This window comes from Seriola lalandi, unplaced genomic scaffold (assembly GCF_002814215.2).
Source record: "Seriola lalandi dorsalis isolate HSWRI2012SDOR001 ecotype SW California unplaced genomic scaffold, Sedor1 jcf7180002054972, whole genome shotgun sequence".
NCBI lineage: Eukaryota > Metazoa > Chordata > Actinopteri > Carangiformes > Carangidae > Seriola > Seriola lalandi.
This window is the reverse complement of record NW_019525660.1, coordinates 5,970,231-5,984,532: the sequence shown is the minus strand read 5'-3', so window position 1 is coordinate 5,984,532 and position 14,302 is coordinate 5,970,231. Positions and strand designations below refer to the sequence as shown.

Genomic DNA, 14,302 nt, shown 5'->3' with positions numbered 1-14,302 from the left:
TTGAGAAATCAGGGGATTATTTATTTAAGCAGATATAGACAGAGATTAAACTGATCAAGCATTACTGACACCAGTAATTAGAATGATGGGTAATTTTTGCTAGGCTTTTAGAACTACTGTGGGTTGCCAAACTCAATATAAAGCCAATAAAAGCAGACAAACAAAAGAAATATAGATGTATACAGTATACATGCAGCAGTGTCCACTAGGGGCAGTAGTCTCTTGATTCAAACACTGCTCATCTTATCACATCAAATTGGAAACATATGTTTAAATGTATTTGTTATCCTATTATGGTCAATCATGCTTGTGTAGTTCCAGGCAAAAAAGAATTAAATAATGTTTGACCCTAGGAAATGACAGGAGCATTTGCCTCAGCAATGTGATATAACAGAAAAAAACACTCAGTACAAAATATATTGAAAATAAAGCCGTACACTCACTCCCAAAAAGGAGTTATATAGAAAACAAAGTCCAGATAAACAGACTGCAATGCGTTTTCACTGGCCACCAGCAGCTGTCTGAAACACAAAGAACACAAAAATAAGGCAAAAACATTTGCTGTGTTAAAAATATTCCCTGGAGAAGAGAAGAGAAGAGAAGAGAAGAGAAGAGAAGAGAAGAGAAGAGAAGAGAAGAGAAGAAGATGTAGATACTTTGATTTGCCAGATAAATAAAGTGCAGTTACCTTCATTTTGTCAATGATTTTTCTGTTCATGGTTCCTCCAAAAGCACGCAGCAGTTTGGGTGTCTCTTGTTTGGGTCTAAACAGCATCAACCCTTTCTTCTTATCCTCTTCTGCTTTAGCTGCTGCCGGACCCTTGGCCTTCATTAGTTTCCTACACACACGCACGCACGCACACACACACACACACACACACACACACACACATACACTGATTTATATAATCTGAAATTGCAAAAAGAGATTTTCTGTTCTTTTTGTTAGTGTGAGTGTGAGTGTGAGTAAACGATTTTACTTATTCCTTATGGTGTTGTTTTATAAAGAATATGATCAATTGCAAAAAATAGTAGGCTGATTAATAATAAAAACAACTGGGGTATTGACTGTGTGTGAGGACGTGATCAGTCTCCAGAGAAAACAGCACAGGAGCCAACCTCTGTCTACTGTGATGGCCTGATGATAAAAACCTCTGCCTTCACTCCTCTGACTCACTTTCCCTTCCTGGCCAGCACTTTCTGAGACTCTGGGTAGTGGACAAGGATGTCAAATAGGTCCTTCTTCTCCAGGACAAAGAGGTTAGCGAAGCCATGTGCTTTGACATTAGCTGTGCGCCTGTTTCCTCCATCTTTGGAAGACTGCAACAGACTGAGAGAAAAACAACATTATATTACTCAGTATTTCTTGGTGGTGTTCTCTGTCATTGGATTATAAGTGAACATCTTCTGATTAAAAACTATTAAACATATCGGCTGATGTCTATCATATAGTGTGATTTTTTTTTTCAGTCTTACAAAACATGAACTTCATCTCACCTGATTTCTCCAAACACACAGCCAGCCTTCAGTGTGACAAACACAATGCTGTTGTCGGGTCCTCCCACCACCTGCACCGCTCCACTTTTAATGATGTACATCTCTTTACCAATGTCTCCCTGCAGAGGCAGAAGTGGGTGTTTACACAAATGATTTACTGAAGGGAAGCAAAAGATCAGTTCCTATGTTTTTGAATTAAGGAATTGACAATATTCATGCCAAACAACTTAAACTTTGAAATCTAGCGAGGTCACATGATAATAACATAAACTTACTGATGAATAAAGAAAGACGTTGGTCAGTCTCTGCTGTCTTAAATGAATATACAGTATATTAGCTAGCTTGTCTCAAAGCTGTAACTGTCTCTCTGAATTCAAGTAACAACCGTGCTTTAACAATGATTCAACAACTTTTAAAATATGTATCTGTAATTTCTATGACTCACTTTCTTCACAACAAAGTCTCCAGGTAGATAGATGATGGACTTGAGCCTCAGCAACATGTCCACCAGCATCTGTTGGTCACAGCCCTGAGGAGACAGTATGGAGATATTCAGCTGATATCATGTCCAGTCTGCAGTTTGCCTGTTCACCTTATTTGTGTCCTCTGATGTCACCGAACCTTGAAAAGATCAATCTTCTGAAAGGTCACCAGGTTGATGTCAACAGCTATGGCAGTTCTCATTACCAGAGGCATCTTGTCCAGCAGCTCTGACTCATCTGGAAGCATCAAGATGAAACAGAAAAAGTTTATTCTGGGGCCAAACTGGGCTTCAGGTGAGTCTGGAGCTACATACGGAAGTAAAATCAGGATTGAGCGGTTTCCTTTCAGACTTTCTAACATTCTAGAAAATATTGAACAGAGCTCTTTGTCCAGTGTCTACTGACCCAGCATGCCCTGAGCGTCCCAGGTGTACGTGTACCAGGTGCGGACTCTGTTCTGCACCATAGCGGGGATGTGGTTGGACACCATGTAGGTCACAGTGTTGTCCATGGAGGCTCGGAAGTACGTCTGTCCCGCTGTGGCTGCACCAATGACATCTCTCATCTGAGGTGACAAGACGTAAGGTGATAAAACATAAGGAAGCCTTCTGGTAACTTTCATGACTACTCCTGTCAGTTACTGACAGGAGAATGAATAATTTCTTATCACATTTAACAAGCAATTTGACAGTGAAGACTCCACAGGGAACCAGTGAAAAGCAACAGCAGTTGGAATAGAAGATGATGAGGTGTTGGTGTGGTGTTAAGACTAATGATTATCAGTCACATGACAGGTTTCCTTCATCTATCACTACAACACTACATTAATGAGACCAGTAGGAAAAGAGATGATGACAAACTGATTTACAGATACTAATTTCTACCAGGATTCCAGATGAGCTGAGGATACTGAGGTTGTGACTCACGCTACGGGGACAAGGTGTCTCTATGTTACCTGTCCGATCAAACTGGAGAACACAAAGACGCCCGTGAAAAAGTTAGTCATCTGAAAGGTAATCTCAAAGACGGTGTGGGGTTCGTTAAGACCCCCGATGTTGATCAGACTGCGGACAGCAAAGTAGTAACAACGCAGGTACCTGTGGAGAGGGCGGGGGTATTAGAGGGGCTATCACAAACTATACTCAGTGTCACTGGACTGTTTCTTAGATGAAGAACTGAATGTGTGTGCGTGTGTGTGTGTGCATGAGTTTCAGGAGGAGCGCATCACTGAAGAGCTCAGACACTTTGAATTGAATTGTTATTTCACCAATTTTCACAAAGTTTAAGTCCCTTATTCTCTTGCTACCAAATTGTCATGAAACCAATTAGGTTGCTTGAAAGAAATAAAAAATACTTTGTGACAATTAGATAAAAGGTAAACCAAAAAAAAAGAGAGAGAAAAAAAAGGAAAAGGGTAACAGTCATATAAAGCCAGACATGCCATCCAAAAACAGGTAGACCAAATCATCACTAAACATGAAAAAGATTCAATATATTAGCAAAAAACTACCTGGCCAAGAATGATTGACATAAAGAATGCCCCAAAAATGTAGTTAGTCATCTGAAAGATCTGTTCGAACATGGACTCTGGAAATGGCAACTCAGCAATCATCAGCAGGGACTTCTCCGCATAGAAGAAGCAGCTGAGGTAACTGCAGCAGCAGCAAACACGAACATACAATACAATTCAAACTTAAAGTTATTTTCTTTGGATGGCCAAAGATGTCATAAACAGAGAGCAATTAAGTTTTAAAAGCCTGTTGGGGATGGATGAGTTTTTAACAAATAACTAATTAAGGCATAGATCATTAATTAACATTGACATTTTACACTCCTGTAGATGAAGTTACAGATTCTATGGTAGCTTGGGAGCAGGTCCCCCCTCTGCTCTGATCACACTATTTGGCACCAATTGCTCAGCTAATTAATGAACATATTTCTTTTCTCTAACGTCATTAAAAGGAACAATAGTGCATGGATTTATTGTGCTGAAGAGGTACATTACCAACTTGTTCATATTTTTAATTCAGCCAGCACCAATTTTTTGCAGTATCAAAGATGTAGTTCACTTATTGTGAAATTATTCTGCACTTCATTAGTGTGTTGATTAGACTTTTTGAGGAGGAGATTTTAATGAGACAGATAACTTTACTTTGACATTAACTGTGTGGTAAGTAATTGCTTAAAACTGAAATCTATACATTACTGACATGTAATTTTACAAGAGTGCATCAGACAGCAAAGACAAGAAAGTCCCAAATAAGCAGGAATACAGAGGAACTGTACTTACGCGCTGCCTAGGCCAGAGTAGACCCATTTAGTTTGGCCAATGCCCTGGAAGTCTGAGGCCACGTAGTAGAAGCAGGCGTTGAGGTGAAGCACGAAGAGGAGATAACCGATGGTGCGAATAACTCTAACAGGGGAGTGAAGAGGTTACTGAATTACTTCTCTCTGTTCCTCTTTGCTCACATTCCCTTCAGTGCCTACTTCACTGCCAGGATGCTATAATGAGCTATTGGTTCCTCTGGAAAATCACAATATAAGTGGTTTACTATAGAGAGGCAGACAACACAAGAATAAGCATATTTCACCAATACAGTGGAGGTGAATTAATGTAGTTTGTGGTACAACATTAAAAAAAGAAAATTCAACAATAACAAGCAGAGTCATTGTTTCTGTCCATGATCCAGATGTCAGTTGGCAGAATTGAGTTTTGATTTCCTTATGGGTTGATTATTTTGAGTTATTTGTTTATGTTGCATGATTTAGTTATTGCATGAGTTGTTTTGTTGATACTTTATTAATATTGTGTTGTGTGTGTTCTTTATTGATTTGTGTTTTTTTTACATTTCTGCCATTGAGCCCCTGGACTGAAACAGCGGAAGTGGGTCAAATTAGCTCAAAGACTTTGCACCTGGTTAATTGGACAACTCGGCTCTCAGCCAATCGAAGGAGAGTACCTCCATGGACAATGGGTTTGGCATGAGAGCGGGTGAACAGCTTTTTACAGGTAGAGTTTGGATCAGGATGAGGTTAAAGGCTCCTTATAAATGACCGACTATATGAAGTGTGTATGTTAACAACAATAATAGCATTATCATAGCTGCTGACTTCCTGTTATGTGACTTACCTCCAGATGTAAGCCCTGGCCATGAGGCTCTCGAGACGATCACTGAACTCAAAAAATGTATCTGCCTTGAAAATAAGAGAGATTCAACAACACGGAAACAAAGTGGCTTCATTATGTTTGTCTGGTTCAAAGTGAAAACATGAGTGAATTTACCTTCAGCAGACGATTGGCTCTGAAAATGGATTTAAATCCAAACTGGAAGTAGAGCAAGTCGAATGGTAGGAGGGACATCATATCTATCTGGTGAGGAGAGACAGTATGAGGTCACTGATGTCAGTTCACACTCAGTTTCAAGGTTCAAAGAATTCAGGTTACAATACCTTGAATCTCTCAGTTTCTCTGTAGTTTTTCTTTGTCATCACTCTGTCTTTCTGAAAAGGAAAAAAAATGCATTTTAAGGAATAAAATATTTTGATCACACCAGGTCATGAGGGGGTGTTTCACAAAGATATGTCAGACTGGTCTGTAGTGTTAGTCCAGTCTTAATTTTACTTAAAGATGTCCAATGCAAGTCAGACCGTTTCACAAAAGTAAATACTGACTAATTTTAAGACAGAAACACAAGAACAGTGGTAACCATGGTCTTACCATGACCATGGTAACAATCAATGACACTTTGTCTGAGCAGTAGCACCAAACAACAAAAAACAGGATAACATGGCTCATATGTGGTTTGCTAACATTGTTATGGAGAGAGCAATGAGAAGGGAATGAGTTTTTAGAAACTGCAACAATTTTTTTTCAAATAACATTTTTCTTTTTATTGTTACACCCTTCATACACTCTTGTAACTGTTGAATTCTTCCTCAAGACAAAAACCTTCTGCTAGGGTAAACAGAGCTGAGGGCTTAGATGTGGTTCCTCGGTTGGCCATTTTTTTTTATTACGAAAAAAAGTCTTAATTTTCTCAGAATTCATTGTACCATAGTCCAGTATAAGATAGTCAAAAACTAAACTGCTTTGCGCAACATACGAATTTAGATGTCTACCTGAAGTCTGACTGTTTGTTATATCCAAGCCACAGTCAAAGCTTGTCTTTGTGCTCCAGGTCCTCATCTGGCAAAGAGCCAACATCACAAAGAGGGAGGGGTATATAGATGTCATTGCCTGCATAATGCATGGCAAAACTCAACACATGATTAAGATCAATTCATTATCAATGCCTGAAGAAAATAAAATATGTATCCAAAAATGATTTAATAATTTGTGAATTGATTGTTGTAAAAGAGAGAGTCAGAAAGAGAAACACAGCAGAGCATAGGTAACCGACAGGGCTGGGGCTCTGCGGGCGTCATTACAAAGTTCTCATTAGAATTATTAAAAAAGTAGATCCCTCATAGATACTTTCATTGAATATGTTGTCCTGTAGCCGACCAAAGTACAGTACTGGACGTGCACCCTCTACCAACAGTCATTTTGTCACATTTTACTACGTCATTCTCAGTGACCATCACCAGTCAGTACCATTTGAGACTTACTATGATGTCTCCTCCTTTGACAAATTGTTTGCGAGGCTGGAAGATGATGGAGTCTATGAGGTAGATGAGGTCAGCCACTAAGTCTAGTGCAAACCAGTAAGGGATGGCGCTCTCATTGTGGTACGGGAAACACAGACGAACCGTCATGAACCAGGAGTTGTAGTTGAAGGCCAGAGTCACCAGGCTCAGCCAGGCAATGTAGCGGCGGTCTGTGAAAGGGTCCATGGTCATCCCCAGCACAGCGTCCATCCTGTCCTCGATCGGCTTCAGAACAACGTCCAAAAAACGCCAGGCAGCTTCAATAATCTTGGTCTTCATATTTACCTTCTCCTCTTCTTTTTTCTCATCTTTACTCTCTGCTTTCTTTTTCTCCTCTTCCTCCTTCTTTTTCTCCTCTTCCTCCTTCTTCTTCTGCTCTTCCTCCTTCTTTTTCTTCTCCTGCTCCTCTTTCTTCTTTTTCTCAGCTTCCTCCTTCTTTATCCGTTCCTCCTCTGCTTGTCTCTTCCTCTCCTCTATGACTTTTGTGTAGTAGTCTTTGTGTAGCAGAGGTGCTGAAAGGACAGTATCAATACTGAGTGCGCTGAAATATTAACATATATAAGTTCAAGTAACACACATCATTTGAAAACTGTGAAACTGAGAGCGGTGTCCATCCAGATGAGTAGCCTAATGTTGTATCTGTACTCACTGACAGGAGGGCTGATCTCAGGGGAGGAAGCATACTGATCAACCACTTTGTCCCTGTAGAGCTCCAGTCTCTCTCTCATCTGTTTGATGATGGCTCTGAGCTGCTCATCTGAGTACTTGTTGATGACGATAGCTGGGGGCAGAGAAGGGGCCACTTCCTGTCTGAAGATGGAAAATACAAAGAAAGGAGCAGCTATTCACAAACATCAGACGGTTTACTAGAACTTTATGTGCTGAAAAAGTTCTTGAAAAAAACTTTCCGATGATTAACATGTTTGTTTTGTCATGTTATGTCTTTTCCCATCCCTGCCAATTGAAATAACTGAACAAGTTAATTTCTCAGTCTATCTGGATGGGTAAAGAAACACAAATAAAAAGAATGATAAAAAAAGAATAAAATAATGCAGTTATCAAGAGGCAAAGGAGGTCTGCCAATGCCAGATCTGAGAGACTACTGTTATACTATTGAGCAGCTCAATTAAAACCTTTGGTGCGCCTTTGTTATTTACTTTTCAAGATGTAAGGAAATAGAAGATGGGAAACCTACAGGACCACCAACATTGGCCATGATAGCAGAAGTAAAGTGATAGACAACCGTGCTGCAGACAAAAACAAAAAACAACCAGATACTCCAACATTAGAAGACTGGTTAAAAAATGATTTATGAAATTTACATAATAGAGCGATTTTCTATAAAAATGTAAACAGAGAAATTTATGGGCATGTGGTCAAAATGGATTAGATTCATCATCTCACAGAGAGCAGACCTGCTTTAATTGAAATAGCCATCTCCACTGGAATACTAAGGAGACTGTTTATAAGGAGCAGATTTCTGTGGATTAATGAACATGTGTGACATTGTTTTGTTAAAATCTTCATAGTTACTCAAAGTAAAATGAAAACCATTATTTAGACAAGGCTAAATGCAATGATTTGAGTTACATTAATATTATTATGTAAATGTGATTTATGTTTTTCAATTGTATTTTAAACTTGGACTGAGAATGACCTTTCTAATAATACACACACACACACACACACACACACACACACACACACACACACACACACAATTCTCTAACCTCATTAGACTAGGACTCCCCCCTCCTCACTCACTCAATCCCACATCATCCCTCCTGTGGCTGATTTGATTAATGTGAACATTAAACAGAAGAAGAAGTCAATGGAAGCAGCAGCTGTGGTGTCACTCATCTCCACAGGAACTGGTTTTCACATGATTTCTCAGGTTAAATAAAGACATTAAGACCGTGAAAATAACGTTTTAAATGGAAAGGCTCAGCTGACTCAGGCACAGTAAATTTCAGCCCCAGGAGAGCAGACAGAAGAAGGTGGCGTCTGCGTTTATGTGTCGCCTCCTAGTGGACAACCATCAATAATACATCTAGCTGTTCAGGAGGAACCAGGAGAGACTTGTTTGTTTCCAGTCATTGCACATAAATCACCACAGCACCACAGAAATGATCTTTCATGTGTTTGAATTAGCTCCTGAATCCATTAAAATATTCCATTAATTGTTTACAACAAACAGGAAGGCACGACGACTCAAAAGATGACACCAATTACTTCTCACTTACACTGGTGCACTGCACTGATGTGGAGCTGAGTGCTGAGAAGTTTTTTTTTTCTTCATACATTTTGAAAGAAAGTTACTCTACAGAGAGAGAGATGCTTTTCTCCGCTGACAAAACCTGCAGCTGCCCTCTTGTGGCAATCAGTCGCAGAATCATATGGGAAACTTCCACAGATTTAGGCTGCAGTCGAAAAGTCTTAGGGCTCCTAACTGACCTAACTGAGTGAAATGACCTGGAGGTATCTAGGTGTCAGCCATGATAAGAGCTGGTCATATTCTCTAACTGCTGAGGAAAGGAGCATCAATGCTTCCTATCTTATCTGAACTTAATTTCACGAAAGGAAATGAGTTAATGCCGTCCCTTATTTCCTTGCAGCGGCAAAATTTAAAGCACCAAACCATTTTAGTTTTAACCCTGCAGACCCATGAAGCTGTAGGAACAACAGGGCACCTATCATGTGTGTAGGGCACCTATCATGTTTGTGGCACGATCCAAACCTTCATTCAAAACTAAAATCCATATGCTTGGCTTAGCTCCAAATCCATAAATATAGATTTGTGCTCTTTGAAATCTCTCCAGTTAAAGAATCTTGAAGAACAAGCATATCAAATTTCATCATAACAAAATACTATATACAAAAATGTTGTTTCACTAAATCCCCCCATTGTGGAATGCACTAAATCATTTTTTTCTACTTGACAAATGTATAAATAAAAGGTAAAAAGTACCCATGCCAAGAAACTCTATGTCTGAATATAATTTACTCCGGCCCCTCAGTTCCTTATTTTTCCTTATTTAAAAGATTATTATTTCAGTGTCTCAACTTTCTCTGTTTGTGTATTCTTTTCATATTATCTTATTTCAACATATAATTTGTGTTTGTTTTTGTGGTTTGGAAAGGAGTATATATTGTCCAAGTGTTTTAGATAAAGTTGAAGAGTTAAAAAGAAGTACAGTTGGATTCCGTCAGCTTTGTGGTTGTCATTTCATTATGAATTCTCCTATTGAATCCTCCGTCACATCTTTCCTTGACCTCATAAGGTTTTCCATTGATTTTTTTTTTTTTACTTTTCGACTGCAGCCCTTACCTGCTCTGAAAGATGCAGCTTTTTCCTCTGCTCTGTGTCCCTTTAAGTGTAAGCCCACATTTTTACTGTATCTTCAATACAACACAGACAAAAGATGTTCAGTACTTTGCACAAGAGATTTCATTATAATGGAATAAACTGGTTGTAAGACATAAGAATATGGTTGTTTTCAAAGAATGAGAAATTAGGCGAAATGTCACAGATGAAATGAATCCATTAAAAATGAGAAGAAAAAAAGAAAAGATGTTACAGTAATTGAACCTATAATTTAACTTCAGAGATTCAGACATCTTCATCCTAATGTTAATTAAGTCTATCAAAAATATAAACTTATAGTTGTAAGAGGTGTTTTTCAAAGCTACTGTTTTACAATCCAAGACCATATAGATCTAACTCAAAGAAATGTAGTTTTCGGAATAAAGGTCTGACTCAGATACTGCAAAATAAGCCCAATCCGGTCTGTCCTGCCATCAATTGGACAACCAGTGTCTGAAAACATGCACATATTGACATCTTGATGGATGCTGCTACAGGTAATTGTTTGTTTATAGTGGGCTTGTAATGTGACACATTATGTGATAATATCTTAATCAACAAACACTGCATTGTGTTCATCTGAAGTACCTGAGATCCTTTTGTAAGATGCCAATAATCAGCCCATACCAGGCTAACCCTGCTGTGGAGAACAGCAAGGGACATCAAGTTTGAACTCCTGACGATCTTGTGATATTTATTCCTTGTGTCACTCAAGCTCATGGCTGACACCTCTACCTGTAGAGACCCTCCCTCTTTCTTACAGCTCCTCCTTTGTTATGCAATGGTAAAACATTTATAACATGTCTCCTCATTTGAAAAAGTTACATGTGTTTAGAACTGTAGGGATCAGTTGAATCTGTCCTCACCCTCCTTGGATTTCATTACTGGGCCAGAGGCAGCCCTGGTGAGCTTCTTAAAGCTAAAAAGCTGAAAAGCTTTTAATCCACTTTCCAGTCATCCCTCTGTTTATATGCATGTAGCACCAGGGGATAAAGATCTCACATGCTGTATTCATCTCTGATGGCCTTCTCTGTCTCTCCCTGCCATCTTGCCAAGCAATCTGATTAATTAGCATCCAACTGCTGATTAATTTGATACTGGTCTGTGATATCAGTGTCTTGGCAGGAGTGTGTTTTGGTAAGCTAAAGTGGAGTTTGGGGGTGGGGCAGATACTCAAGGGATAATGCAATATATCTGCTCGCTTTAATAGGCTTGTGTCATATATTTAATGCATCCACTCTGCAATTAAATGTCTGAAAACAATCAGGCAGCGTTGCTAAAACAACAAGAAACTACAGAAACTAAAAAGGGTGCAGGACTTGCCCTCCAGGTCCAGCTTGATCAGGGTTAGTTGGAGCTGCTGTAGGGCCTGGTGCTGGAGCCAGGGCTGGAGCGGAAACTGGGGCTGTAGCAGGAGCAGGAGCAGGTGCAGGGCCCGGGGCCGGAGTTGATTCTGAGAAAGGAGAAAAATCAGACTTAAATTACCTTTGGACTTGACTCTCTCAGTGCATTTAATTCTGGTCTCAGGAATTGAAACAACCTAATATTACAACTTGTACAAACAGCTACTGCTGTTGCCACCGTGTTTTTGACATATCTTAAGAGACTTCAGACTTCTACTGCATATATTTAAAGCCTTGCATCTTATCATTTTAACATATTATGTAATTTCACCTTTTATGTTTATCAATTTGATTTACCTTCCTCTTCCTGTTTTACTGTAAAGCACTTTGTATCTCTGTTTTTTAAAGGTTTCATACAAATAAGATTACAATCCTCATCATCATCATCATCATCATCATCATTATCATCATCATCATCATCATCATCATCAATATTAGAATGAAGGATATGAAGTGTCTAGCAGTTTAAACAGTACATGAAGCAATGAGACAAAATACATGTGTTTCATTATATTTTTGCTTCAGTACTGCTCTGGCAAAACACATGCCTGAGACATACTGATGCATTTTAATAAGTTAACAACATATTGTTCTGAGGCTCCAGAAGGAAAACTCTCCCCAGTATCTAACCACAGGCTTTGGCCCAAGGGAGGCAGAGGACAGAGAGCTAAAGAGAGCCCATCTGGCCCAAAGCAAAACAAAATAGGACGTACAGTAATTCAGCTTCATTTCAGCCTCTCAGATGAATCATTACTTACCCTGCGGTTTGTCCACTTTCTTGGCGTCATTGTCCTTATCACCTGCCTTCTCTTCCTACATGATAATACAACATTTTCAACAAAGTCAGATGTTTGGCTTCATTACCCAAACCATGGTCATTATAGAGACATCCAATTCAAAGAGTATTTTTAAAGAATAGCGAATTTAATGTTTGAGAAATTGTTCCCTTGCCTGATAGACACTTTTGAAAACAAGCTGCGTTTGAGATGAAATTAAATGAAAAGTGCCCATTGGGTTTCAATAAGGTCTGTGTAATCAAACAGTTTAATTTGATTCTTTGTTGGCAATCCATTCAGCATGGAGCAGCTGAATGGATGGAGGAACAGATAAGAAGCCACTGCTGTTATGTCAGGAGAAACAAATGGAACAAAACTTGCTGTATTACATGCTGGACACAGTACTTAATTTTTTTGTGGCCATGATTTCAGTCTTGGCTACTGCTGCTGCTGTTGTTACTGGCACAAAGTGAACATTATGAAAGCCAATCAACATTTGTAAAAACACAGAAGAATAAATTACCTCTTGAGACAGTAGATATGAAAAAAAGTATCCAAAAACAACTTCAGAAGATTGAGACTATATATATATATATATATATATATATATATATATATATATATATATATATAAAACACCAACACAACACAGGTCTTACCTTGGCTGGAGCTGGGGCTGGAGCTGGAGCTGGGTCAGGAGCATCTCTGGTGGTCCCAGGAGCCGCTGGCACCTGCGGGCCACTGAGGAGCCCCTTCAACTTACCAAACATGTCTAGAAACCTAATAGTGCATCTGCTGTTCTCTACAAGTGACTGCCTGTATGAGCGGCAGGTACTGATTCCTCAGGACCTATAAGATCCCCTATGTTCTGGCTTCACCCTCCCTTTTTTCTGCTTGTCTACCTTTTCTTCTCCCCCTCTTTAACAGCACCTCACCCTAATAACCACCTTGATGGTATTACTGCTTTTAGCACCACTAATGCTGTTGCACAGATAATAGCCCCCACCCTCTCCAGCAACATCTAAGCGCATCACCATCTCATGTAAGATCCCATTAGGCTTATAGGTGACCACTAAAGCAGAATGCCTGTGTGTGCATGTGTGACATACATACAGGCTGCACTTACCATTGCTCTATTATGCTCTTAAGTGACAACTGCTTCAACACACTTTATTGAACACAGTGCAGCACATTTGCCATCTTACTATAAGCTTCAGCTGGATACAAGACAAGGGAAAAGAAAGGAAATTCACCCATGCACACAACACTTTTCCTGCACTTTTGCTCGTTATAGTGAAAATTCATGACTCAGTGTGATGAGGGACATTTCCATTAAGTCATTACTATATATTAATGAAACAAGAATTTTCAGATATGACACAAGTGAGGTTTGTCCAAGTGGCAAACTTTGGGGCTGAAACGCGCCAAAAACCTCCTTCCTCAAATGGCCACTAGGGGCTGGCTCCAAAAGTTAGTCCGTCTCCATAGACCATAGTTAAAATGCCAAAGTTAAAAAACCCCACAGTTTTGTTCTCTAGCTATACCTAATTTCTATTTTCATGGTAGCTGTACAGGGATGAATATTTATACAACTCAAATTTTATTACGGCTTAAAGTTATACATTATTGAGGGTGAGTCGCTATGAGTCACAGGTGTGTTGGGTCTGAGCTCTACCTCATGAGCAATTGGAATTGGAATTCTACCAAGTAGAGGTTGGCAATATTCACGCTTGTGCAACATTAAACACACCAGTAGTTATACTTAAAGGCATTTATTTACAATGGAGCAGAGTAAAACACAATGTCTAATCTAGTATATACAGGTATGTGTATGTGTGTGTGTAGGGGTATGTGTGTGTGTCTATGGGGACACAAACAAAGGCAAGATGGCCGATTCAAAGTGATCACTATGACCACATGACCTGAACAACGAAGACTACACAAGACGGCGCTAAACAAAGAAACTACTCAAAATGGCCGCTGAGACCACCTGGTGTGTGTTGGAGGGAAGGTGTGAGTTTCTTTCTTAGCCTAGCTCATGTAATCTAAAGGTACCAGGTTAGAGGGAGGAGGTTAGCTTCATGCAGGTTCTAGAACTGAGACGTACTACTATGTGTGTGAACATACGAGTAC

At 39.4% G+C, this 14,302-nt stretch overlaps 1 protein-coding gene across 1 annotated transcript; it reads right to left on the bottom strand.

Annotated features, from left to right (window-relative positions):
* On the bottom strand, positions 1–13,073 carry LOC111648257 (cyclic nucleotide-gated channel beta-3-like). The gene is made up of 17 exons (XM_087171724.1): positions 12,829–13,073; positions 12,152–12,206; positions 11,310–11,443; positions 7,276–7,432; positions 6,588–7,138; positions 5,430–5,480; positions 5,263–5,349; positions 5,110–5,174; positions 4,270–4,392; positions 2,935–3,076; positions 2,385–2,544; positions 2,119–2,216; positions 1,943–2,026; positions 1,498–1,616; positions 1,178–1,330; positions 689–839; positions 1–521 (listed from the first exon to the last, which is right to left on the bottom strand). The coding sequence occupies exons 1-17, from the start codon at positions 12,937–12,939 to the stop codon at positions 501–503; spliced, it is 2,262 nt and encodes a 753-aa protein (XP_087027850.1). The 5' UTR covers positions 12,940–13,073; the 3' UTR covers positions 1–500.
* Positions 13,074–14,302: the final 1,229 nt, after the last annotated feature.